This window comes from Anser cygnoides, chromosome 2 (assembly GCF_040182565.1).
Source record: "Anser cygnoides isolate HZ-2024a breed goose chromosome 2, Taihu_goose_T2T_genome, whole genome shotgun sequence".
NCBI lineage: Eukaryota > Metazoa > Chordata > Aves > Anseriformes > Anatidae > Anser > Anser cygnoides.
The window spans coordinates 93,776,143-93,802,805 of record NC_089874.1 but is presented as its reverse complement, the minus strand read 5'-3'; the positions used below and the strand labels follow the sequence as shown (position 1 = coordinate 93,802,805).

Genomic DNA, 26,663 nt, shown 5'->3' with positions numbered 1-26,663 from the left:
CTGGGACCCGAATCCTCCATGGCTCCTTCTCTGTGGTATCCTGCATGAAAATTAGAACTGTTTTTGTTTGTAGGTACTCTGTGATAAGCAAAAGTAATGGTAATCTCATTTTTGTTTTTTGCACTGTTTCTTTTAGCAGCCAACTAAGCCAATCCAGATCTCTGTGTTTTGAAATACTTGAATTCAGAACAACTTAATTAACATAAAATAAGTAATTTTTTCCCGTATACAGTAAGGAATACTTTCTTGCCAGGAATATAATAAATGAAGCACTTATTAAAAGTGTAAAGGAGACAAGCAAATGCCTGTTGCTGCGTGGAGCACTTTGGCCATGAGAGCAGCATCTGAGTAGCAGCACATGGTAGTTTATGGCAGTTTTTATCTTGTGAACTACAAATGTCTGTGCTTCAGCCACCCACAATTCTGTCTTGCAAAGGTGTAAAGTGCCTGTATTCTTACTGGGATCTTTGCACCACCTGGAAGGCCCTGCTGCTTGTGCAAAGGAAGAATGTGCACAGTCCTCTTCTCCCTATCTGATTCCCTCTGATGTAGTAGGTAAGCGAGAGGGTGCCTGTCATTAGACTTTGGCTGAAAACAATTATATTTTTTTGGGTACCAGTTAGGAGTTTCCTATCAAAAGGTATTTTTATGGTATCTGCTAAGCCATGACAGAAAGAGAGAATTTCTCTTTAGTTCCAGAACAGAGCGTTCCCCAAATACACGACTAACGTGGGGTAATGACGGAGACAACTGCATCTTGGCACCAGCGTGCTACAGAGCTCTCTAGTGCTGTTGTCCACAAATCTGGGAAAGCCATTCACGGCGTTGGTAAGCGAAGATTTAGAAATGGCTACATTCCTGGCTGTGGTTTCTAAGTCACTTCTGCAATTTGAGTTAGGAGTCCTAGATAGCACCAGGATAAGCCCATTGAATAATTAATTACAAAACATTAGATTTGAAGAACAAGCCCAGGATCTTAGGCTGGTGGTCTGCAAGAATTGTGTTCCCACCATCTCCTTTCCCTTCATGCTTTACAGTTCCTGTGTCTTCTTTGAAGGAGGTTGCTCAGGAAATGTAGTAGACTGCTGGCCTTAAAGATAGGAGCTGGCAGTAAATTCCAGTTGAGCTCCTTACCCTGATTCCAGCCTTCTCTCCAGGTTGTTTGCAGGAAACTTTATGTAGAGGACATGCATTCTGCATGAACTTCAGTTAGGTATAATAGGGAAGAAGGAAGTTTTTCTGCATCTTTTTTCCTTCAATCAGAGGGGAGGCTGTCCCAAAGCAGGCTATAAAAATGCCCTTATATGTTTATATGCTATAACAGTTTCATCATGGTTACCCTCACAGTGCTCACACCTTCTGAAGACTAACCTCGGACTGCCTTGTCCATCATAGTTCTGTAGGAAGTATCTTCTATCCAGCACTATACTTAAGGTAGGGGAAATTCCTTTGCTTTGTGCCAGCAGTTCAGAGTAGTTTAGCCTAACATTTTACATTTACAGTACTATGCAGGAAATGCCAGCTAGTGGTTGTATTTATTTTTCTTCAGTAGGGGTCACATGCTCATATTTATATAGAAAATGGTTCGTTTGTAGATCCCAGCAGATAAAATTAATTATACAGCCGTTTCACATTGACTCTGAAGTTCATCTCCTCAGTAAATGAAATCTGATGCGATCTTAATTGGCAGAATTCTCCAGAGTGAAGTTGGTCACAGGGCTGTCAAAACCCTTGTCCCATGGCTGGTCTTTCTTCTGTGGTTTGTCACAAGTAGTTGGTCAGGTTCAGAGCTCTGTACTTTTATGTGAGTCTGTAATATTATAATTTTTTTTGTTCAGGTGTGGAACTGTAGGTCTCCGTTAGCAGAGCTATACTTCTCACTGTAACAGGTACGACTCATTTTGTGCTAGTGGCTTAGAAGCAGTTAGAAGACCCAGTCAGTCCTTTCCTTGCTGCAGTGCTGAGCAAATTCAGAAATAATTGTGTGCTGTGACCAGCACATTGGAATTGCCTCAGACGGTGTTGTCTGTCTTAGCCTGTTGACTCTCTGCTCCTTTTCAGGGAAATTATCAAAGACATCCATCAGGGAAAACTTCACTTATGTAGGCACTAGATGTCAGCAGTCCCCAAAGCATCCCTTGCAGATTGAAATTCTCAAACGTGCTTCTTGGCAAACACTTCGGGTCACGGGCATCCAAGGTGCTTGGCTTCCTTAGTGCCACTTACAAAGGATAAAAGCGTCTACATTTCGTGAAGTTCACCTCCTGGGCAGTTTCTCTTCTAACATAGGAAAGGGTTAAGTTTGGCTGTCATGTTGTATAACTATAAATGAGGAAAATGCCGTTCTGATTTACAATTGTATGCAATTTCTCTTTGCAGTGTTTCAGAATGAGGGGGGAAAGGAAGAAATTTATTCTTAGAGCAGGCCTGAAGATTTCTAAAACTTTCCTAGCATATAAAAACCAAACCAAAACAGAAAAAAAGCCCGCAAACCATTACCACCCACAAAAAATACAACCACTGTAAAAAAAAAAAAACACCTTACGTATTCTTTCTGCTGTTTATAAGAGTATTTTCAATATTTGGTTTCATGGTTTATAAATCAGCCAGGCATTGGCTGTAAACACACGTTACCAAAACCACAGTTTTGGTTTTGTTTTCACAAAAGAGATCGATTTTGTAGAGACCACATATGTCCTGTTGAAAACAGGATGGGGAGGGGCAGGAAAAAAAGAGGATGTTTGAAGTTTTTTTTTCCCACCTTTGCTTTTTCCCTTCCACACACCCCTCAGCTTTGGGAGAGCCTGCCTTGAGGTGCCTTTTGAAAAGGGTGATGAGTTGTGGTTTTTTTTGTTTGTTTTTAATTTATATGCCTGAGGTGCAGCCCCAGGCACCAAGCTGACACTAGTCTTGAGCCTAATGATAAAAGCTACATAAAGTTAGTTATTTTTTGCTTTTTTCATATATATATTATATATATATATACACACACATATATTTATTTTTCTACCACCTCTGGAAGGAATGATTGGTGTGGCACTGTCCAGCAAGATTTTGCCTACACACTGTGAAATAAAACAAGAAGATGAAGAAGTCTATTAGGTCGAGGAGCCATCTCTTGTGAAAGTGGCAACATGAAGCATGTCGAAGGAGCACTACTCTGTCTGCACAGAGAGGATTTGATGCACTCTTCTCAAAAGTGAATCTTGAAAAGTTTGATTTCCAAGTAGCTTTTTATTAACGGAGATTCCCCAAAGTAACCTTTGTATTAAGTCAGAAAAAAACGAAATGCAGGGGCATTTTAGCATTGAGAGCTGCAGTTTTCTGGATATCTTACTGTAATGGATTTCCTTACATTCACAGCCTAGGAAATGTAGCAGAAGGCATTGAAAATACTTTTAACCTGTGTGTGACAGTATTGGTTTTGCAGCTCAGTTCTGGAACGCACCAAGATTTCAATCATAAGTTCATGATTTTGTCTCTTCAAAAAAGCTGGAATCTTGCAGAACACCAGGCTGCTGCTTAAGCTGGTCTAGTAGCCCTTGGGTGTTAAAGATATCAAAGTGGATATATTTCACAGTTTGGGGTTCTGGGAGGAATGGAACTGGTCCATGTTTGTGTTCCCAGGGGTTTAGGAGAAGGAATAACACGCTCAGGCAGGTGTACACTTGTCATTTATCTGCGTAGGTAAATGCAGGCTTCTCTAGTGAAGGGAAGAAGTGGTTGAGTTTGCTCCGAGGTGGGCAATAGCATTATCTGTGTACCTAGGTTTGTTTGGTTTTGTAGCTCTTTGACAAAAATTAGCTCCATGTAAAATGAAGGGCAGTTACACTTTCTTCACTCTGCCGAACTTTGCATGTTGTGGCATCTTTCCTCTTGTGTCCTGTGCGATATACAGTATAACCACATGAAGTTAATTTTGCTTCTGAAAACTGGAATAAAAATAACATTTCCATAATTCCTCACTTGCCTTCTTAATGTCTTTTTTTCTTGTTTAGAAAAACATTTTCAGATGGACACACAAAGAAGACGCTGTGATATTTGTAGTGGCAAACGCAATTTGGCTTTTAGCTATACATTTAAAGCCTAGAGTGTCTTCAGTTTTCAAGTCCACGCTGTTCTGCTCTGCTTTTGCCATGGGTTCATTCCTTTGCCAGCGAGGAGGAAGAGGTAGAAATAACAAGCTGCTGTCACCAGATCTCTTCTTCAACCGGCTTCGCTCAGTGTAGCACCATTTTAAAAGTTTGCAAAACACACGTGGAGTGGCTGAGAAGACTCCTGGGTGTGTGTGTGACTGCTGCTGACTGCAGAATACTAAAATGATGAAGTCCCTTTTTTGTAGGGATTTATTTGTATGGTGCCTAGATAGGTGTGTGCGTTAGGCAGCTTGCTTGGAAATGTCCTCTTGTTCTGATGGTCCATAATTTGATTTTCAAAAGTAAGTGATAATCGCATGCCAAAGTTTTTTTTTTCTAATGGAGATATTATTGGAGGAAATGGGTTTCTGCAATAGAAAGCTGAACAGGGAAGGATAAACGACCCTTTCCTCTGCGTATCCTTTTCTGTTGTTTAAAGCTGGTTGATGAAGGAACAGGGAGGGAACCAGAAGGTGCTGTGCATAGTCGATGGATTTTGTATGGCAGCTGTCGGAGATTAAGGCTGCTAGTGAATGTTTGAAGTATTTACTACTTTAAGAAAAACTGATGAAAATCTGTACCTCTAAATGAAAATTTCATTTTTAAATGTTACAGGGAGGGAGGTGGTGAGGATTTTTTGTTTTGTCATAGCCCTGAAGCAAACTGGAAATAGGAAAATGTTTGAATTGAATTGGATCCAGAGTTTCCTCAAGCTGCTTTAAATAACTCCATTCAAAAAGGAGGGGGGGGGGGGGGGAACAAAAAAACACACAACACTTAGAGATGGCAAAGGCAGAGGGTAGAAAACTAGAAGAAGGAAGAGTTGAAACATGCCATTTGATCTTGATTTGTTAAAACCTGGAAATGTTTGGGAGGTTGGCAGGGCATATATCGGGAGTGACTGTTCCTCATTCTCCTCAGTCTTCACTGTTGTGTTTATGATGGGATGGTTTCCATGAAGTAGGTAAGAAGTTTATTAACTGAGAGATGCTCAGCTGTAGCTGAATTAGATTATAAACTTTTTTTTTTTTTTTTTTTTTCCCCGAGTAGTTTTCTTTCAGCTGAGGGAACTAGAGCTGCTTGGGTGGACATGGAAGCTGGCGTGCAGAAGGGGTGAGGCTGCATCCGTAGCAGAGGGAGAGAAGGGAGCTGCCTCCGTGTTCAGCAGCAGCGAGCTGCTAAATGAGATCAGCTCTGAAGCCTCTCCCAGAGAGAGTAACTTGCTGACGGGAAGAGGGAGCTATGCAAACAAAAAGTTTTACTCATCAACATAACCGTTGTCGAGAGCTGAGGAGGAAGAGACGAGAGCTCATTCTCACTGAAAAATGATGCCAAAGCATTTCTCAGATTTTCACATTCTCCCAGCTTTAACTACAACTGAAAGCAGACTTCCAGTAACGTTGAAACAGCCATGCTGATAAATCTTAGACGTTCCAGCAGTAAAATTTAAAAGGGAAATCAAAACACTGAAGCAGATGCTTGATCTTAACATAAAAGCTGCAGCTTTTTTGTGGTGTAATTTTGCCTCCAGTTGGCTGTTGGAAGAGAACTGAAGCCCCTCAGACTTGTGTAGACATCTCTAGACCTGGTCTTTTAAATTTACCACTGTAATGCAAAAATGGATGGTGAACCCTGAGAAGTTGTAATGCAGTCTTATTATTCAGGGAAGTATACAGCTTGCTTTTTTTATTTGTTTTTAATATGTCTAAAGGCAAAAGTATATTGTTTTAAATTTGGAAGAGGTGCTACAAAATGCAGAGGAGATACGAGGAGTGAGGTCTTTGCTGTCTGTTCAGACAGTGAGGATAAGTGAGGAAAAGAAGGAGGAAAGCTTATTGGATTAAACCATCCTACAATTCTGATATATAAGAGTTGTGCATACCTGTAAGTATAACGGAGATCGAATAGGCATTTAAAATCTCAGAGTAAATGGGGAAAGTTAGGCACCTGCGACTGACTTCAGCTTGGTAAATAAGAAATTATGGTAGCGGATGGATTCTGCAATACCTGAAGTGTGTGCGTTAGTCACCTGGTTAGCTGTATACACAGAAAGCAAATTTATACGCATTGTGATTTAGCATGGATTTTGTACTAATTCTAGGTTTAGTGCAATGATTAAGCTTAAATTGAAAAAGCTTAATGTTAATGAAAGCAGGCAGTATCTTTTATTCTTCATTTCTTTGTCTGTTGTTGAGATGGTTGTGTAATAACGAAGAGGCTGTTAACATTCTCACTCTATGCGGCCAAAACCTTTGGACACCATTCAGAAAAAAACAGTGGGAAGGGCTATATAACATGCATTTAAAGGGTTAAACAGAAAAAAGGCTATTGCCAAGTTAGTAAGGGATAAAATCCACCATCCATTGAGGTGAATTTGCTTTGTCAGTTGTTGTCAGTTGCTTTCAGCTGTGAGTTGTTGGGAGTGAGCTACCCTAGGTCCCACGCAGTGTGTTTGTTTCTTACAGCATGGGGAGGTGCTGCTGAATTTTGATAGTGCTTGCCCATAACGTGAACCGATAGTGAGTTGCTTACTCCATGGTGTAGAAATTAAACCTCTTGAATAGGTCAGTTGACTGCATAGTTTTCTTTACAGGACTTGAGGATTGTTATTGTTTGATTTCTGAAATAAGATGACTGATTTTTTTTCTAAAATAAGCTCTTTTACACTAATCAATATAAATAAATCCTATTACTTGGATCATTTGCTAAGTTTTTAAAACTGAGAATTTATGCGTTACTGTAACTTAGAACACAAATAATAATTATTGAATACCTAAATCCTCGTGCTAGCTTTTTGTTCAGCTACATGCATGGCTAAAAGCAGTGGAACGTGTTTTGCTTTGCTGGCTGTGAAACAGAGGCTTATGCCTTGTTACTCTCCTACTCTTGGTATATTTTAATCAGAAGATCTAATTTATAGAACTTGGAGTGTCAGTTTTTTGCAATTTATCATTAAAGCCAAAGAGAAAAATTGTCTTGATGCTGGAATATGCCTGATACACAGATGCTGTGTGGCTGATAGTAGGGAGTAGGGCAGCATCTTCGTGCTGAGTTCTCCCTAAAGCTGCACTGTGGTACACCTTGTGAGTGAATATGTTATGAACCTGTGCTGTGAAAGGCGTGCCGTGATGCACTTGAGGTCAGAATTGAATTTTTTTTTTTAAATTTAATCTTAATGTCTGAGTTTTATTAGTTTTAGGCTTTAGCCTGGAGTCTGTATTTGGCCATAAGTATTACACTGTTTTGTTGACGTGTGACTACAGTTAGGTGACAGTGAAAAGTTGCACTGACCAGCTTTGATGTGAAAGATTAGTATGAAAAGGGTATATGTTTGCTTGCATTTCTTAAGTGATTTTTGAATTGCCTTAAGTGCCTGAGAGTTCCTGCTGAAGTTAACTGGCTCCATCAGTGCTTGGCTGCTGAGCTTGGTGCAGTTCAGATTTCCTCCAGACCACTTGGAAATATCAGAAATACCACATATATATGATTATATATGATATTTAAAGTATTTTATAAGAATGAACGCTTTTTTTTCTAAGATTTTCATACCTCTTTTATTGCACATCTTTTGCCGAGTAGCAGCTTTCTATCTCCCGCTGTCTCTTACAGTTTCCGCTTTCTTCTTTTCACCATTTTCAAGCTTAAATCCTTCATCTCTAGTCTTACTTAGAATTCTCGGTTGTCATTTATCTGGTGAGCAGGCTTGTAGAAAGCAGTTACAAGCAGCAGAAGCAAATGACCACATCTCATCTGCTACCACAGAAAGGTTTTTTTGACTTCAGTTAAATGATCTTTGATAAAATTACATGTCACGAGTCATTTTAAAGGCAAGGCTATTCCGTAAACCAACACTGCTGAGGAGCAGCAGTTTTTGTTGAGTTTCTTAAAGACCATCTTTGGTATAAAGTCCATTATCTGTTTGAGGGGGCACACAGGAGCTGGTAAGCTGTGCCCTGCTAGAATAAGTGGTGCTCTGCTGGCCCTGTCTCCCCTGAGGCCCCTCTGGTGCTTCTGGTGGCCCCCTTTCGTTTAGACTCCGACCTTCCAGTGGAAGTTCAGAGCAGTCGCTTGGTCTCAGCTGCAGAATCTTCCTTTGGGGTTTCACTCACACAAAGCATGTGTTCCCCCTCATGCTTGAACCATACTGAAGGCAGACCAAAAGCTCGTCTGGCCTCGTCTCCTTGTGCTTTGCACAAACTTTACATTTCCCTCACATGGAGCTAAAACTCCTGTAGTCGACTCTCCTTGAAGAAGCCTGCATTTGGGAACTAAAACCTGACATCAGCGCTCTCGCTGTATCAGCTAGGGGTATGTGTGTGTGCACACATGCACACAAATATGTATGTATTGCAAGTATGAATGTTTATCTGTGTGTATCTTTCTCTTAAAGATATGGACCTTGGTGCTTGGTTACCTGTTGATGGTTTCATTCAAGTGGAATATAAGCACCGAACGCTACTTAAAAGCAGTCTCCGTTCCTGTCTGGATCATGCTGCTCTTTCACCTAGGTGAGTAACAAGTTATTTTTCTAATGTGTCTATAGAGATTCTGTTGTCTTGAAATCAAAGCTATTCTTGCTTTTTCTCTAAATCCCTCGATAGAGCCTCAATCAAGATGCAGGTTTTCCTCTCTGCTCAGTAACTCTGGCTGCACGTAGCCAGCAGAGAGCCTTGGAGTAAGGAATGGGAAGAGCATCAAGGAGCTGAGCAACTTCTGTCTTCCGTTCCTGCTGACCAGTGTGCACTTGCTGTGGTTTCCCTTTATTTGAAGTGTGTCATTCAGCAGTCAACAAGCATGTTGATACCAACAATATCAAATAAATTTACTGTGTGATCTGTATAGTACATGAGTGCAAATACAAGACTATAGTAATCTGTTAGTATTAAATATAAGATTAAATATGCAAATTTAATACTACTATTATATAACAATGTCAGATTATATTATCTATATGAGAGCTTATGTTGGCAGTGTTAGGCAAATAATAAAAGGGTGTCACGATGGAAGGTTTCAGAGCATACTTCATGATTAACTTTGCTTTAGCAGCAGGTTTCAAGGGATGTTCTGAATGCATGGCGATGCTTTCTTGAGGTTTGAAGCTGCACATAGTGGCTTTGCCTTTCCTTATGTTTTGACAGTCTTGGGTTTTCTGGAAGTACTAGCTGAAAAGTCAAAACCCAAGAAAGGCACTGCTTGATGCCACCCTAGAGATCTAACAATAAATACAGATTTGGGGGGGGGGGGGGGGGGGGGGGGGATTTGTTTTGCCTCTGATTTCTAAAGTGTTTTTACTTTGTGTATATCTTAACGTAATGCTGTATATTGTTTTAAAATTATTTTCTAAGGTATATCAGCATAGTTTAAAGTCACTGACATTAGAAATGGTAACAACTTGATTTATTAAGTCTGAAACTTGCTCACCTATTTTTATTCTTTGTTCCCGTGAATGCAGAAAACCTGCTTGCCTTTTGGCGAAACTTTTCAGTTTTGCCCTATATTGTTCTTGTAGTTGGGGTATTTTTCTTAGTTTTGCTAATTACAGGGTTCATTAATGGTGTATGCCATCTTTTTTTTTATTATTATTATTTTTTATTTCATAAAAATACTGTCTGTTTCAGCTTCTGTGGCAGGTTGCTGGAGAATTCCTGTGTTCCTGGTTATAGTTGTTCTGATGACTGTAGGCATGTTGCATGAACAGCAGAATGGAAAGGAGTCTTCTGGTAAGAAATGAGTCACTATTTTTTCTGTTATTGGTGGCAAAAGATATGTGAAGTCAAGAGGGAGAATCTGGACTGTATTACTGTAAATTCAATATCATATAAATTGCCAGAATTAACCGTAAGATTTTAGTACATTTGCTTCAAAGTGGTTTATGCATGTTGAAATGAATATTTGGTTCTTCACAGAAAATCTTTGCAATCGACTGTTTTCCATAACAAAGTAGTTACTCGCATTTTCAAACCAAGTCCCCCATAACTATGAAGTTTAGAATATATTTCAATAGTTTTAGAGAATCCTATATGTAGCTTCAAGCGTAAAGCCCAGGAAATTTGGAATTGAAGGCTGATTTTGAAATAAGTGAGCAGTATGGGTTTAGTAGTGAGACAGCTCCGTCCAGCAAGCTTCTTACATTAACCACAAATTATTGGATATATCAGTTTCTTAAAAATACGGTTTGTGTTTAGACTTTGAGAAAAATATTTTTCTCCTCTTGTTATTTCTGATACTTATTTCTGCAGCTTCAGTGGATATCAAGCAACAAGTAAAACATTTCAAGGCCTGAGCCTATTTTTATTTACATACACATATATATTTTACAGGGGCAGAGCTTCCTGGTCAGATGATTTCCATTGCTGCTTCAACAATTGCCATGGCAATTTCAATGACAGAAGATGAGTCCAGTAATGAACGTTCCTCACAACCCTCAGGTGACTGAATACTCTGTAAGAAAATACTTGAATTTTCTCTAAAGGCATGAAATTAGAGGGAATTAAGAACAAATTTCAAAATAGTCCCTCTCCTCTTCATCCCTTCCAAAATAGCACATTTATACTTTATGAAAGTGGTTTATCTGTTTTTAAGAATGTTAAGACAATTATAATTATCTAAGAGCTATCTTCTGAATTGTAGTATGTGGCTGTCTGTACATATAGAAGACCTGACTAGCAGACTTTTTTTTTTCAGAATGAGGGCATTTTTCCCCTGATCTTTATTATTTATTTTATTTATTTTCCTCCCCTTCTTTTTGACTGGTTGTGAGTTAAAAGATATAACTGGGTTTCAGAAGTGGTTACAGAATGACTTTTCTGTACATCACAGTGACAAAAAGCCTTGCTCTCCTTTTAAACTAATGCTCAAAGTCTTCCTTTGAGTTTACTTGAGAATGTAGCTTTGAGTTATGATATGTTCGCTTGCAATAACAGAACTAGAAATCTGTAAGAAAAGGCTTGAAAGAACTACAAAGAGGGCGTTTACATGTCCGTCTCTGGTCTTAAGCCTTACTATCATTTTTTTGGGTGGGACTTTGATGGAGTGGGATACTAAAACTATTATGGGGATGTCTGGCAGTTGAAAGGTTTCATCAATTTCCTATGAGTAGACAAACAAAACAGGTCATTCAACTTGACAGAACATGAACTTCCAAAACTTAAACTTGAAATTGACCATGTCCGAGCAGTCTTCTTCAAGACAGGATGTTCTTTATATTGTTTGAAATGTGTGAACTACAAAGAGGAGGAAACATAGTGAGCGTGCAAAAGAGAATGCTCTGAGCATGTAGTGTTAAAAACTTCTGCCTAAAGGCTAGTTTACATGAAACTAAAAAGTTACTTCAGCTATCAGGTGTAAAACAGTTGATATAGAACAATCTCTTCAGAAATCTTACGGTGAAACATAAACACACTTCCAAATTACAAATACGTCAGTGTAAACTGTATTTGAAAAGTGCTTCTTTTTAAAATACAAAACAGGCAGCTTTAGACAACTTATTGTTTTCTTATCTTTGTCTCTATGTTTTACAAGACTATCGTGAAAATAAATACAGAATACGTACGTCCTGAAATTTGAGAATGGAGTGTCATGGTGAAAATTTCCTTATATTGCTGTATCTTATCTTGGAAATTAGTTGTTTGTTATTTTTTTTTTTTGGCTGCGTTTTGGACATCTGGTTAAGTGACAATCTCCCACAAATGTGCTGTATAAGTGCTTTTTTTTTTTTTTAAACTTACCAGTTGTAGTTTTACTCTTAAAGACAATTTCTTTTCTGATTTCAAGATGTAACCTTTCTTGGCTGAAAGAAAACTACAGATTTTTTACAAATGTATCTCCTATATTGAGTGGTTTTTTTGACTTATTTTCTTTCTGATGACCTTTTTTTCTTTTTTTTATCTTGCGAGTTCTGTTTTTGTTTTCTTTCACAACAGGAAAAGAACAAATACAGAGTTTGCTGTCTTCATTCAGCAATTGTTAAAATACTTTTTCAACAGTCTCTTGGGGAGCAGCATTGTATTCTGTCATGAGTGTTTGCTTTGGTCATTTTGGGTTTGGATTTTCTACATGAATGGTGATGAAACATCGTTCTCGTACAGCGAAAAGTTTTTACCTGCAGGGTTAGGAATTTGTAACTCTTTTGTTTGTCTTCTGTCATGATTTCTGGATGTTCCGTTGTCCTTCTTTGGAACTTGCAGTGTAATATACAGCTATTTTATGAGAAGTTTAAGATATTGGAAGTTTTTGCACGATCAATCTATCAGACTTCATGGGATCTTCCTTATATCTGCTCCAAATATATGTCAGTAATTGTCAAGGTTGGTTAACTGCAAGTAGGAGGAGATAGGCATATGCTGTATTAATTCAATCACAGAACAGTCAATGCTTCATGTTTGTACTGTTCTTGTGCTTCAGTTTGTTCATGAAGAAAACAGGAAGGAAAATAAGCTGTATTGATTTTACATTTTTTTTTTTTTCTGAACACTGTTTTCCTGATTTTGTAGTTGAATAGTGCTTTTTAGTGTTGGGAGTGGGAAGTTTAATGGTAGAAGGAAGGTGATCTAACTTATGAAGGTCCCAAAAATTTCCATAGTGTGTAGCAAGTGCACCCAAGTATCTAACTTCAGAAGCAGGCACTACTGCAGTATTTTGTTAGCTGCCTTGTAGGCAAGACACTGTTGTCTTGCTGGCTTCAAATATGATAGAAACCAAAATCCTTAAATGTTTCCATACCTTCCCTCCCCCTTCCCTGTATTGTGTATTCTGATTTTGGTAGAATTCTTGATTGGCTGTTATATTAGCTATTTGGGAAGGACTGTCATATTGTCATTAGTGAGAGGATAAAAAGGTGTTTTTCAAGTTTTATCTCCAAAGCCACGATGGACTACAGTTAGTGAAATTTTATAGAACCTAAAGTTACTCTAAGTCAAGGTTCTGATAATCCTTCTCCAGTTGTGTTAATGAGGCACTCACACCTTGATTTGCAGAGCTCATCTTGTCAGCAAAATGTGGCTTTTTTCATTTGTGGTGTTTGTTTTTTGGACTGGATCAAATCTGTGAACTGGCTTACAATACATGCACCCAAATGGCATTTCTGATGCTAAGGAGTCTGTGTGTTTGGCACGGGAAGAAGACTGGGTCACAGGCAGTGTCAATATAGTTCAGCTTAAAGTACTGTGGAACTAAATTCTGAAAAAGATGTCATGTCTTGGGATCCCCTAGGATTTTTATAGTCTTTTTTTTTCCTTCTCTTTTTCCTGCCAGCTTATTCCATCTGTGTTTTGCATTCTGTGTAGTCTGATTATGTTAATAGGGAAGCTGTAAGAGAGTGAGTCAGTTTAATTGGTACTACTCTTAACGTTATTGTTTTTGTTATTTAGTTAAGATTTTCTTCATTGCAAAAATATGCTGATAAATGTTTTCATTACCAAAGGAAGTAATATATATATATTTTTCTTTCATAAAGGTTGTGTTACTAACTGCTTTTGGGGCACAAAGTGATAATTTTAATCTTGAGGCATAGGCTTCATCATATTAAATTCATTTGTTTTGAATTTTGTCTTTTAGCATTTCCTTCCCTTTGATAAACATTTGAGTTTCTGCTTTTTGTCATATTACTTCTGACATATATTACATTTTGAGGAAAAATGTAATAAGAAAGGTGTTGAATAGATGGGGAGTATTCTCAGCTATGGACCTTCAACTTTCAAGCTTGTGTTTCTCAAGTGTACTGTAAGCTGGATTCATTCATCTCTGTGTGCTTTTTTGCTTCTTCAAGGATAGAATGTGAAGTACAGGGGAATGCTTGACCCCTTTATTTCTTAAGTCAAAAACACTTTCCCCATCTTTTTAGGAAAGCTTCTGTTTACAGGTAACTTCCTATTCCATTATGAAAAATTAACTTCTGTCTTTTTGTCCAAAGTGTAGTTCAAGTATGATAGGGCTGGCCTTCATTCCATCAGCTGACTTGCCAAGAAGCACTCCCCCAGAAGCATCGGCTGTATTTGGCTGCTTGCAGAGTTCTTTCTTTCAGGTTGCCTCTTGTAATTCCTTTGGAAGTATTCAGAAGTTCCACCAAAAACGTTACCAGCAACCACCTGATGTTTCAGTCATTGTCTCAGTGTCCAACTGTGGATCAGTAAATCTGCGTTATTGCATTAGTGTGTTTGGGAAGTGCTTATAAGCTCTAAAAATAGTTCCCCTTACTTGTAGAACACCAGTGCAGCTTTCTACAACAAAAGAAGAGTGCTCATCCAGCGTGTGAGGCTGCAGAATTTGTCACTTGCCACTACTGTACACGTATGACAAATCCGTCTTTTGTACGCTCTAGCTGTCACGCTTTAGTCTAGGAGTAGCTTTAGTGACACATTGCAGCTAAAATTGCACGTGTGAACCATGATTTTTTTGATATGCATGTAGTGTATTTTAACACAGTTTTGCCAAGAGTTTCTCTTCATGAGAGGAAAGTGGTTGGTGTTGACGTGACACAGGTCCAGTGTTCGTTGCTTACCTGCAGCAGCGTGTACCAGCATACAAATTACCTCTTATTCTTCAGCACACGGTAGCTTTTCAGGTGTTCCTGTGTTCCCATTCTTCCACAATGGCCGTAAATGTTTTTCAAGTGGTGGTGCATGGAAAGTTTCTGCATTTCTCCTCACACAGCTGAGCATGCGGCCTGAGTAAAATTTAATAATGGTGTTAATAGAGGTTGTACATGCAGTGACTGAATACGGGTTTGGAATCATCCACAGTAGCCTGATGTTAGGCAGACTTATCAACTAAAAAGTAAAATATAAAAAAAAATACAAAATTGGCATGTTCTCTGTACAAGAACTTTAAATTGGACATAATATTTTTTGCCTGAAATGACTATTGCCTGTTTATTCTTAAGTGCCTTTGATTTTAACCCATCAGCACGTGTTTTTTTGGATTGAATTTAATCTTTACTAATTTACAAATGAATGACAGCATTTGTTATCTACTAATCTGTAATTGCTTTTGTTACTAAAGTAGGTTACACAAGCAATTTAGGATCACAGTGAGCGCTATATTTGTCGTGTTCAGAAAATGAAGTGTAGTAAGAAGTTTGTAAGATATAAGCATCCTCTTCAATGTATACTGTGTTTTGTTTAAATGATCTTTGAGCAAATCTAAGGTTTCGTTTTGAGTACTTGAAGAGAAATTTAAATTAATTTTAAGACATAGATTTCTGCTTTCCTGCTGATAGTGAAATATATTTTGTGGTTTTCAGGTTTTTGTGGTTATTTGCTAAAGTACATTCAGTTTGTAATTTACGTGCAGTGACAGGAGGCCTGTTAGGGGCTATAGCATCTCTACTCGGCTCCCCGCACTGCCTGGCATGGTGCAGTGTGTTGTGGGAGAGCTTACATGGCCCTTTTCTAGCTCTCCAAAATTCAGATCAGTGTCAAGCTGTCCCTGTCTTCTACTGAAATTACAAAGGAAAAAAAAAAGCAGAATATGTTGGCTCTTGGAAGTATATTCTGTTCTGTGGTAACCATTAATGTGATAATTTCCACTTTGTTTGCTTTTGTTTGTTTTAGGTGTGACAGAAGGTGATCAGCCTCCACAAGCGTCTTCATCTTTCTCCTCTTCATCCTCTTCTGGGAGCAGACAAAGACCTGAGATTGGATCTTTTCTTAAAAAGAAGAAAACCAGTGATGTTTACTTCGTTATGCTTGTGTGGGCCATTGTCATTGTCCAGATCTGGCTAAATTTCTGGATTGTGCAGCTATTGCCAGTGCCTTTTGCAGGTAGTAATCAATTACTAGAAGTCTTTTTTAAAAGATGATTTTGGGTAGCCTTAGGCTTTGGGTAAAGCAAAGGAGAAGGAAAGGCCTGTAGGCTTATATGATTTCTTTAAATTTAAAGGTTTTTCAAGACTCTTCATTTTGAAGTGTTCAGAGTTCAAGTATGTGACAATGTTCTTGCTGAATTGTAGCTTCAGGTAGGATTCATGTGTGCTGTCTGTTACCATGTAGACGATAACTCTGTCGCTGTAGAATTGCTTTGTCTGTTGACTGTCGTTAGTATGTATGTTACCTGGAATAATTTAGTGATGCACCTTATATTGTAAAAATACTTTGGGTTTGGAGTACTTCGTTTTTCTTCTTCTTAATGTCTTGTCTTTCATGTTTTTGTATTTATAAATAGAGAATGTTTTAGCTGTTACTCAATATTGAAATATAGCTCATGCATCTGTTTTAATTTCCATTGAAAAAGGGTTGCTAGGTTCTGTGGACAAGTCACAAGATAAATTTGATTCTGATTCTAGCTTAGAGGTTAATTAGCTTTGCCACTTCACATCTACATGTATCTGTTCTCTTCCATATCAAGAAAGAATGGAATATTTATGATAGCTATCTGAAGAAATTATTTTAATGCTGAATGCCACTTTTTTGCAATACCTTTTTTTGGAGGGTGGGTAGGGAAGAACTCTGGAAATCAGCATGAGCTACCATGAATGTGAAAGTCTTTTCTCTCTTCATCCTCCATAAACACAGTTCCCCAGTTTCTTCCATCTTTCTCTAAGGTATTTTCTTTAAACTCTAGTTTTCAGCATTTTTTATATATATATATATATATATATATATATATCTAACATTTAAGTGTAGCTAATTATTCTCTTCCTAAGTGCTGTGGGTTGTCCTCAGGAAGCAGCTGAAGTACCCATGGAGCTTCTTACTCTTTCCCTGTGCTCTGGCGTGGGCTGTATATGCTTACAGATCACAGGGGCTATGAGAGGCATGGTGAAAGAAGCAGCTGTGCGTTTGACTGTGACACTGTAGCTGGAGCTAAAGGGTGATGTTGGGCATTTAAATAGCTGAACGCAGGCTAAAAAGAGTTTCGATCTTTGTTTCATTCCATTGCAGTTGCTGCAGAAGAAACTCCCCAGTCTTGGTGTCTGGGCAACATGGCAAATGGTGATGATAGAGTGGTCATATGTCATAAAAATGATGAAGGGGTTAGAAAATCAGTTGTAAACTAGCTAGGAGTGGAGCTTAAGTGGCCTAATTTATTGAAGACACAAAGTCTTGGAGTGATATAACCACTGTTTAGAAATATTTGCTCGTGTGGGAAAGAAAAATGGACACAATAGTTTGGCTGTTGGGCAGGTGTCAATGAGTGGTTGGTTTTAAGTTTAAGCCAGGCAAATCTAGACCAGAGCATACATCTGCAACTGAAGTGGATGAACGCTGCTGCTGCCAGTCCTTAAGTTTAAATCCTCTACCTGAACAATCCTCTAACCTGAAAGCAAGCCAAAATACAAATTAATTTTGAGAATATTTGTTGCCTGTTGTCCTAGCAGCAACATTGAATATACTAGCAGGTGTTTTTTCTTGGTGTATAACTGATGAATATAACTAGATCATCAAAAATATTATGAGAAGGCAGTATGGTGATGAACAGAGACAAATTTAGACTGTTGGATCACATATATCAAATGTGAGAAGGCAAATGAGGATAACCTGGGCTGTTAAAAGAGAGATGGTACTAAAAATACTTACTGGTGGAAAATAAGAAGGCATATAAAGCAAGTTTTCTTGTGACTTTCCGAGTTTAAGGAGACTATAAAGAATTTCTGAGACTTCGAGGAGAATGCATCTAGTATGTTTCAAAAACAACCACCACCACCACCACAACAAAACACCTTTAAGTAGAAAAGGGTTAATTTTGCCCAGGTTCCTCCTGTTGGTAGACAGGATGTACATGAAATAGTATTTAGATTATTAGTAGTATCTTGGTACCATTACCATTTTCCCTTGAAGTAATTTGTACTTCAATAGAATGAGATGCTCCTTTAAAATTGTTTAAGGTATAGAAAATACTTACTACATAAAACGGTAAAAAAATAAATTTTGAATTCAAAAGCTAAATGTTAAACCAGTCTGTGGAACACTTCTAGCATTGATTCAATGATGAGAACCTGGGGATCCTGGTATTAGTCTTAAGATCTTTCATTTACTTTCTTGCTTATTCTGCCTCATGCCTTTTTTTTTTTTAATTCAGTTTTTGTCTTTGGGTCACTTTCTGCTCCCTGGAGGTGTTTGAAATGTCTTACTATGCAGTATTTCTGTTCTTTTGCTCATGTTTTTCTAATAACAAAACCCCTTTTGCTTTTTCTCTTGACTCATTTCATCCTCATACAGTTACAGCTGTGTGATGGACTCTAGGACCTTTTGACATCACATTTGCAATGAGTACCATCAATTATTCTGGAAGATATTTCTGCATTTATATTTAATAGCAGAAGGTTAGAATGTCATTTCAAATATGCTGATTGCTTGTAAAATGCCAGCTTGCTCTGTTTCGCTGAGGAGCCGTTTGTGTATTTACCATCAGTTGCTTTATATCATACAGAGCTTCAACTTAAAAGTTAGGTGTTGGCACTCGCACTGTTTTCTGCATTTTGTTTACCAGGTGATATTTATTAGAAAGCTTATTTCTTTAAGAGAATAAATCCTATTATTTGCCACATGGTGGTGCCAGAGGAAAGTAAACCAAACTTCTGAATTGTTGAGCGAGCTCTTCATATGAAGTACTACACAAATGGCTTACAGATAATAGGCTTTTGTGGCACCTTGATGAATGCACTCTGGAAATTAAAAGTTAACCTTTGGGGTTATGTATGCCATTTTGGATACCTCCAAATAGAAGCGTGATGACAATTTTGGAGGGCAGAGAGATTATTGTGGTGGTGAAGCGTGGCAGTAAGTAGTATGTTTAGTTTGGAGGAAAGAAAAAATCTTATATAAAAGTATGTTTGAATCTAGTGGTGGGGAGTTCAGTATCAAATGTTGCAGTAAATGTGATATAATCAAAGGAGTGCTGCTGGTAAAAATTTTCACTAGAAAATCATTTGACTGTTTAAGTAAAATTTTTAACATTGAGTATAATTTTTGATCTACGTGTGACATTCACTGTTAGTTACTTTCTGGTGTAAAAAAAAAAAAAAAAGTAAACGTAGGAGAAATGACCTAAATGGGATTCCCTTGCTAATGGCTTTACTTTGTTTTCCTTTATAAACAGTTTTCAGTGTTCGGGGACTTAGCATATTTTTGTCTAGAGGTTTTTGCATCCATAGTTCATGGCAGGACTGGGTTGTGAGATCTCCTTATCTCACTGCCAAATATTTTAATTAAGGCATATCTGCATAAAGGATCATGTAATGATGTTTTTGTGACTGGTATGCTTTCATCGATACTCTGGTAAAATTGGTTGTAATACAAACGTTTGTCTATAATATGAGTTAACAAACTTCACTGTTGTGATGTTACTTTTGCTAGTGTATTTGGAAGATTGCCTGCTTTTTTTAGCGATGAAAAGATAGTTATTTAGAGTGGTGTAACATTCTGTTGAATAATAAGAATTATGACAGATATATCGTGGCTATTAAGGGCCTATTAGGTTCCAAGGAAGGTTTTGTATGTAGCATGCTTTCTTTGCTTTCGCATTCCGTATTGTGATGCTTCACAATTTTTGTATATATATACTCAGTTAGGTGAGGGAGAACAACGATACAGAATTAGACTGATAAGCCTTATGCAGAATTCTGTGGGCTGTATCTCATTGGAGATAAACCAATGTGATCTTTTGTTTCTGTAATTAATGCTAGGCTTCTCCAGTGTTGTCAAGAACACAGGTTAGGAAAGTTGGAGAAAACCTATTTGTGGTAGCAAATAAAAAAAAAAAGGTTCATATTTCTTGTGTCTGGTTTTGAGGTACAGTATGGATTTTTCGGTTGTCATTTTGAAGCCAAGATGTAAAGCTGATCTCAGGACAATGCTTTAGATGTTAAAAAGCAATAATGAATCAGTAATTGTATTTCAGTTGAAGATTTACGTGTTAGCTTCATGACCTGCTGTCAGTCCTTAAACGGAAAATGCGGATTTAACAGTAGAAAGCCTAATACTTAAGAAATGAGGCTGAACAATTTCTGTTACATATAGCATCCCATTAAGTTCTGAATGTGGTATCTGTGGTACATATGTGAACATGTGCTAAATGCACTGTACCGGACTTGTGGAATGGTACCTGCTTATCCCAGGTCTTGCCGAAGTCTTGTATGCCTAAGTGTGCAGTGCTCGGGCACTTTTGTGCTTGTGTAATTTAAATTCCACGTTGATAATGAGGAGATTAGTAGTAAAACCACTTCAAAATTCTGAAAGTGGTTTCTAATGCAAATTAAAACTTAATCTTTTTCTTTCATTTTCATAGGTCTTTCAGACTGGAATAGATACATAGTCTTGTGGTGCTCCTCTGGAATCACTAACACTTGATTTTCTTTCTTGTCGTTGCAGTTTGGGCACTGAAAAAACTCGTGGTTCATTTTGGAGTTTTGAACTTCATGGCAAACCGTTGCAAAAGTTGGTGGCAACTTGTTGAAAACTTTGTGAAGGAACGTCAGGAAGCTCTTGCTCCACGACCCATCAGAGGGCTTGGAAGGGTCATGCTGAAGCTTGACAGTAAGGTATTTCTACATATTTTCCTAAGCAACCTGAAAATTCATATTATTGTGTTAACTGTGTGCTGAGATGCCTTAACTCTAAAATAAATGTCTGTCACTAATGGGCATGTCTGTCATGTATAAAAGTACATCTGTCTTACTGCGTAATTTAGGTCATGTCTTCTGTCACTATTCACACTGACGTACGTGTTTAAACTTCGTTCGATAATTACACGCAAAGCTTGACAGAAGTCACTTTTAAAAAGCTGAGTTAGCTTTAGAGGATTCCTTATTTGAGTGATGCAAACTTCCTACAGTTCAGTCACCTTACCTGATTACAAAGATTTTGAAATTAAACTCTCTGAGCTTGAATATGAAGAATGAAATGTTACTACTTTATCGCGCAAACTTAATCTTAAAAAGCAACCCACCTTCTTCTGGAAGGTAGGACCTGAGCGAGTTCAAACACATTTGTTTATACGATATGGATGAATAGGTGTTGAACACAGTGGCATGGTACAGAAGGGAGGCTTTGCTCTGGAAGAGAAGAAATATGTGGAATAAGCAATATGGGAAGATCCATAGAATAAGGCTTCTGTGATCCTCTCCCTTCTCCCCTTCCTTTCAAAATGTACCTGCATCTGCATTGCAAATTGCAGAGTTGGAAAGCTCCATAAAATTTAAGAACACTACTCCATTTGGAATTCTAAATTTTGACTTAACCTGATAAAATATTTTGTTTGTAATAGTTTTGCTAGTGTGTGAGAATGTACTTTCTGTAACTATTTTGTTGAATTATTCTCTGCTTTAGAAAAAAAAAAAAAGCTGTTACCTCAGACTTCTCAGTAAGTAAAGGGCTGTATCCTATAAGTACATTTGTCAGAGCATCAGCACCTGGGCAGATGCTTGCAGTTTATACCTCTGAATTCTGAGAGGAAAATAAAGTGCTTTAGCCCAGATCTAATGGGTAAATGGATGCCAAAAGGTCAACAAAAGCATTAACTGGCTGTGGGAAATAAGTAAGTTCTACGGGGTTCATTGAGGAAGAATTTTTCTGAAAAAGAAAACTCTTTCCAGAATACAGCTATGAACAAGTTAAGTGGGGTTCTGAAAGACGGTGGGAAAGATTAATGTGTTAGAGAGGGGGAAAGCTTACAGTATACAAAGGTTTTCACTAAAAGCTTTTGTTTTGGAAGTAAGAAAAATCTCTAGGCACAATAGTGCATATATTTTCTGTCTCGTCAAGTTTAGTGTCTGTGTATCACAGAACTGTATGATACAGGATCCTTCCTAATTCCATTAAGTCTTTTTTCCTTGAAGAAGGTAGGGGTTTTTGTCCTAATGTGCACCAGAACTTCCCACTCTCCAGCTTAAATGTATACAAGGTCAGTTTATATTTATGTTGTTGTTGTCTAAGCAAAAGATCAGTGTTGACACAATACATGTCTCTATCTTTCCCCCCATTTTTAGTTGACAGTCATATTCCTTCTGTGTCTGTGCTATGTGTATTAAAGCAACCCAAGCTCTTCAGGCCTTTATAAGAAAGACATTTGATATTCTGCATGATGCTGTTGTCCTTTTTTGTGCCGATTCTAACTAAAATTCACCTGGCTTTGTCATGGGTGGCTGGAATTGTGGGCTTCCAATGCTTGTCACACTAACGCTTTCATATTTTTAAGTTCTATTGGTTATGCTTATTCTATGCATTGTAAGATCATGGATGAATTGTATTTCTGAGAATTTGGGAAGCAATGCCAGTAGGATTAGGCCAATTACTTAACTAAAAGCAGTTTAAAATAAATAAGTAAAAGAGCTGCTGTACTTCTTCCCGATTGCTCATCAACCTCTGGTTATCATCTTGGAAATGCAGACAAATTTGAACTGAAGAGAAGTTCTGATCAAGAAGAAAGAAAGGGCATTGCTTTTCATTTTCATTATAAACAGTAGGTGAAGCTGTGCCTATATGTGCAGGCCTGGTTTAAATGCGGATTCTAGAAATACAGTGTCAATACTGTATTCTTTAGTCCCTGATTGTGGATTTGCCCCCTGGAGTAGACAAACAGCAATTCAGACATGGGAGGCTTCCTGGAGGAAAGAGGAGGGAAAAGGTTTCTGTTGTCATCCACCTAATCACCTTAAAACTTAGTAGTTATGGTATGCTTAACAACAGTCAAGAACTGAAAATTTACTTCAGTCTGATAAAATTAAAAAAAAAAAAAGTTTTAATATGGTGACAGTAGTTTTGTTTTGATTAGAGTTTGCTAAATAGTTTAGCATAATCAGTGGATCAGCTGCACACACTAGACTTTCTGTTAATTAGGATGTGCTATTATTTTGCATGCATGCTTTTTGGTAGACTTCTGCAAATCATACAGTTAACATAAGGTGCTTCTAGATATAGTGTACTAGAACATTATATGTGGAGGACTGTGGTAGATTGTACTTAGGGTAAAGTCAAAGTTTGGTTCTTTGGGTGCAAAATTTAGCATGTAGTTAAAGCAGGTAGTAGTAACTAGGCAGAATCTCTACCAGTGCGTGTGCTATTCTAGGAAATAATTCCATAGACATATAAGATGTTGTATAAACCTTACTCCGGTAATAAACTGAAAAAGTCGCTGTAGCCTTACTCATTTTGAATGACCTGAACATTAGACTTAAGCTATAACCTGTTTTTAAATGTAGATTGATCACATTTATAGAACTACTTAAATATAGGGATTGGTAAGATAATAGGCAGGTAGAGTCCCCCATATTTTCTCTAATAAACCTTAATAGTAAAATGATTCTTATTTTTGACATACAGTGTTATTTCCTAGTTATTGTATTTATCATCCAATTCCAGGAGGCTAAAATTACATAAAAATACCAAAATGACTTCCTTTCACATTCTGCTAAAGCTCAGGCTAAGACTGGAGCTCTAGCTTTTGTTGCACTGTAGTTGTTAACTAGAGTAATACGGCCATGAGATCTACTTCTTTTTTCCCCAAAATAAGCCTAATGTACAGCAGATTTTACTATTAGTATATGCAAAAGTAACATTAGAAGCAAAAGTATGATGTTGAATCTGTAAACATATTTACACTTCTACATTTTTTCAGTAAGAAGTAAAATAGAAACAAATTGTACAGTGGCAATTTGAGGCTTTTGAAGCATTGTCATTGTTTTCCACGACTGTGCTTCTTTCTGTGAGTACACTGAAGCCATACAAGTAGGTAGGAAAACTGGGTGCTTTGTAACATCCATTATTTTCAGATTCCCTGGTGTTCATATTTCTTTGTAATCCACTTCTTGCTTCTGATAAAACTTAATTAACGTTCTGAGTGGTTTTTTTTTTTTAATTAGATAATGTCCTTAGGTTTTATTTTTATTCAGAGCTAATATGCTTTCAGCCAATTGGTGAAAACCCTAGATTAATTAAGAGCTTAATGGTCTTTCTTATTTTCAGGGAGGAACAAACTTCATATACTTGGTCTTAACCTCTAACACAGATGAACAATAACGTTAAAGCTTTTCACTGTTGTGGTTATGCTTCTATCTGAATGGTAATGGCTGGAGTTAAGAGTATAGTCCTACATAAACTAAGCCTTAAAATGAGTGTACTTGTGCACTTCGGTGAGAACTAGTTTAAAAAAAAAAATAAAAAATAATGTCTATACATTTGTTTGATCTATATTTTGCTTTGTGTGTATATCAGATTTAATTATGTATTTGATATTTCTTTCCATGTTGTGACATTGAATATGAATGTTGTAATATGAGTGTGGTACTAAAATTTTATTTTAAATAGTAATTGACATAACAAGGGTGTTTTGAAATACAAATGAAACTGCCTGGGTTGGAGTATTAATGCACTCAATAAGTATCTCATGTTAAGTTTTGTTACTTTAGTAATGTGCACTTCTCAAAGTAGAAATCCTACCCTGAAATGTTAGCTGTTAGTATAACGAAACTGGAATTGCCCAGGTTATGCTGATTGCTCTGTTAATATCATTACAGTTGTTCTTATTTGTTATATCCCCTCTTTATTTCAAAAAGTACATGTTAATAGTAAAATCTATATTCTTGCATTCAAAGTTTCTATGCTCTTTTCCTATTGCAGTTTACCTTTGTGTCTGGAACGATTTCATTTTCATTCTGTGGATGACTGCCTGCCTCTCATTGCTTTCCCCTCCCTCTATTACTGCGTTTTTCAATAATTTTCCACTGTGTTCTTGTCTTTTTTTTCCCTTTTCTTCCATCTCCCTCTGCCACTGACAAGCTGTGGCACTGGCTTAATAAGAAGGTAAATAAACCGAACAATTGTGATTCCAACTAATGGATTCTGCGGTTTTGGGGAGGGTTTCTTTTTTTTTTTTTTTCCAGCATGAACTCCTTAACATGCCTTGCTTCTTAGTTTTCTCTCCCAAGTGTCTCTTTTCCAGCTCTTGATATAAGCTACTGAAGGTCATGTAATTCTACCTGATCTCATGTCGTCTTCTAAAATAAATGCACATAGATACATGGTTTGTACAGCAGAATATTGCTTTTCAAGTGGTAGTTTGGTTTAGTTGCACTTCATCTTCACCATATATATGCGTAACAAAACAAGTGAATTCGCTGACTAGAGAGCTGTCCTCTGCCCAGGAATGCATCGGTTACCAGAATTTACTTGGGAGTGCTGAGGGTCAGGGCTTGAAGCACAGTTGTAAAGCTAGGAACACAGGTGCTTGCATACAGAGCATTGGCTGGTTTCTCTCATTGCTTTTAAAGCATTTTGAAGTGTCAAGTTGGCCTGTACATTGTCATACTGAGTGTAGCGTGAGTGAAATGAAGGTACCCATGGTCTGAGAACTGAGGAATATAATGACACTCTCAGGGAATGGTGGCTAGTTTAAAAAAAAAAAAAAAAAGGTAATAAAGCAGTTGGTATAGCTAACTATTTTATTTATTTTTTGCATGTATTTTAAAAGTACGTGATGTGTTATGTATGAAATATACTCCTCAGTTAACATCACTCATCTTAGTCCACTGGGACTAGCAATTGGTCTTGGAGAACCCGCATCTCAAGAGAAGTTAATGCTGAATCAGTCTGTGTTTGGCCTCAGGTGTGACTGAAGTCTGGAAAACTCAGTGCAGTGATGTCTGTGTGAGACTTGGGCAGTGCAGTTGCTTCAGCGAAGCAGGGAGCTGGAGAAGGATGCCTGTAGGGATGTTACATCTGAAGAACCTCAGTTTTGGCAATGAAGATTGAGTGTGTGATAAAATATGGAAATTGAGAGAGAGAGAGAGAGAAACTAAATACCGTATCTGCAAATGCAACTTTTATTCTCATCACTTCAGTACTTGTGGGTGCATCAGAGTGGTTTCTTAGTTTATAAACAGCATTAATCTTTGATCAGCCACCTATCAATTCTACTCAGTAACAGTTAAAATAGAAACCATAGATCTGCCTTGGATGTTGTGAAAGATACCTGAAATACTGTTGTTCTGAATGACACTGAAAACTAATGTAAGTGAGTAGCGTATGCAGGCCCTGAAGGGCACTCATACAACCCTCCAAAAGGTTCTCTTAACAGGATGGGTGGCCAGCTGGTGCCTGCTGTGGGAGACAGGTGACAAGTGATGCTACAAGAGCATCCTGGCGTGTATCAGGAATAGTGTAGCCAGCAGGAAGGACCAGGGGGGTGATCATTCCCCTGTAGTCAGCTCTGGTGAGGCCGCACCTCGAGTGCTGTGTTCAGCTTTGGGCCCCTCACTGCAAGAAGGACATCGAGGGCCTGGAGCATGTCCAGAGAAGGGCTACGAAGCTGGTGGAGGGCCTGGGACACAAGTCCTGTGAGGAGTGGCTGAGGGAGCTGGGGTTGTTTAGTCTGGAGAAGATGAGGCTCAGGGGAGACCTTATTGCTCTCTACTACTACCTGAAGGGAAGGTGTGGGTAGCTGGGGGTTGGCCTCTTCTCACAGGTAACTAGTGATAGGACTAGAGGGAATGGCCTCAAGATGCACCAGGGGAGTTCAGGTTGGAAATGAGGAGACATTTCTTCTCAGAAGGAGCAGTCAGGTGTTGGAACGGGTTGCCCAGGGAGGTGGTGGTGT

The 26,663-nt window shown here is 38.0% G+C and overlaps 1 protein-coding gene across 6 annotated transcripts in view; it reads left to right on the top strand.

Annotated features, from left to right (window-relative positions):
• Positions 1-26,663, top strand: part of TMEM245 (transmembrane protein 245) — a 90,457-nt gene that overhangs the window by 2,944 nt on the left and 60,850 nt on the right. For 3 of the 6 annotated variants that reach the window (XM_066992621.1, XM_066992617.1, XM_066992622.1), the window contains exons 2-8: positions 8,527-8,644; positions 9,755-9,856; positions 10,457-10,564; positions 14,337-14,423; positions 15,686-15,895; positions 20,444-20,613; positions 24,848-24,871. In XM_066992621.1, the coding sequence (XP_066848722.1) occupies positions 8,527-8,644; positions 9,755-9,856; positions 10,457-10,564; positions 14,337-14,423; positions 15,686-15,895; positions 20,444-20,613; positions 24,848-24,871 (819 nt within the window). The remainder of the gene's footprint in view (positions 1-8,526; positions 8,645-9,754; positions 9,857-10,456; positions 10,565-14,336; positions 14,424-15,685; positions 15,896-20,443; positions 20,614-24,847; positions 24,872-26,663) is intronic. The other 3 variants (XM_066992620.1, XM_066992619.1, XM_048046073.2) reach the window with 2 other exon arrangements.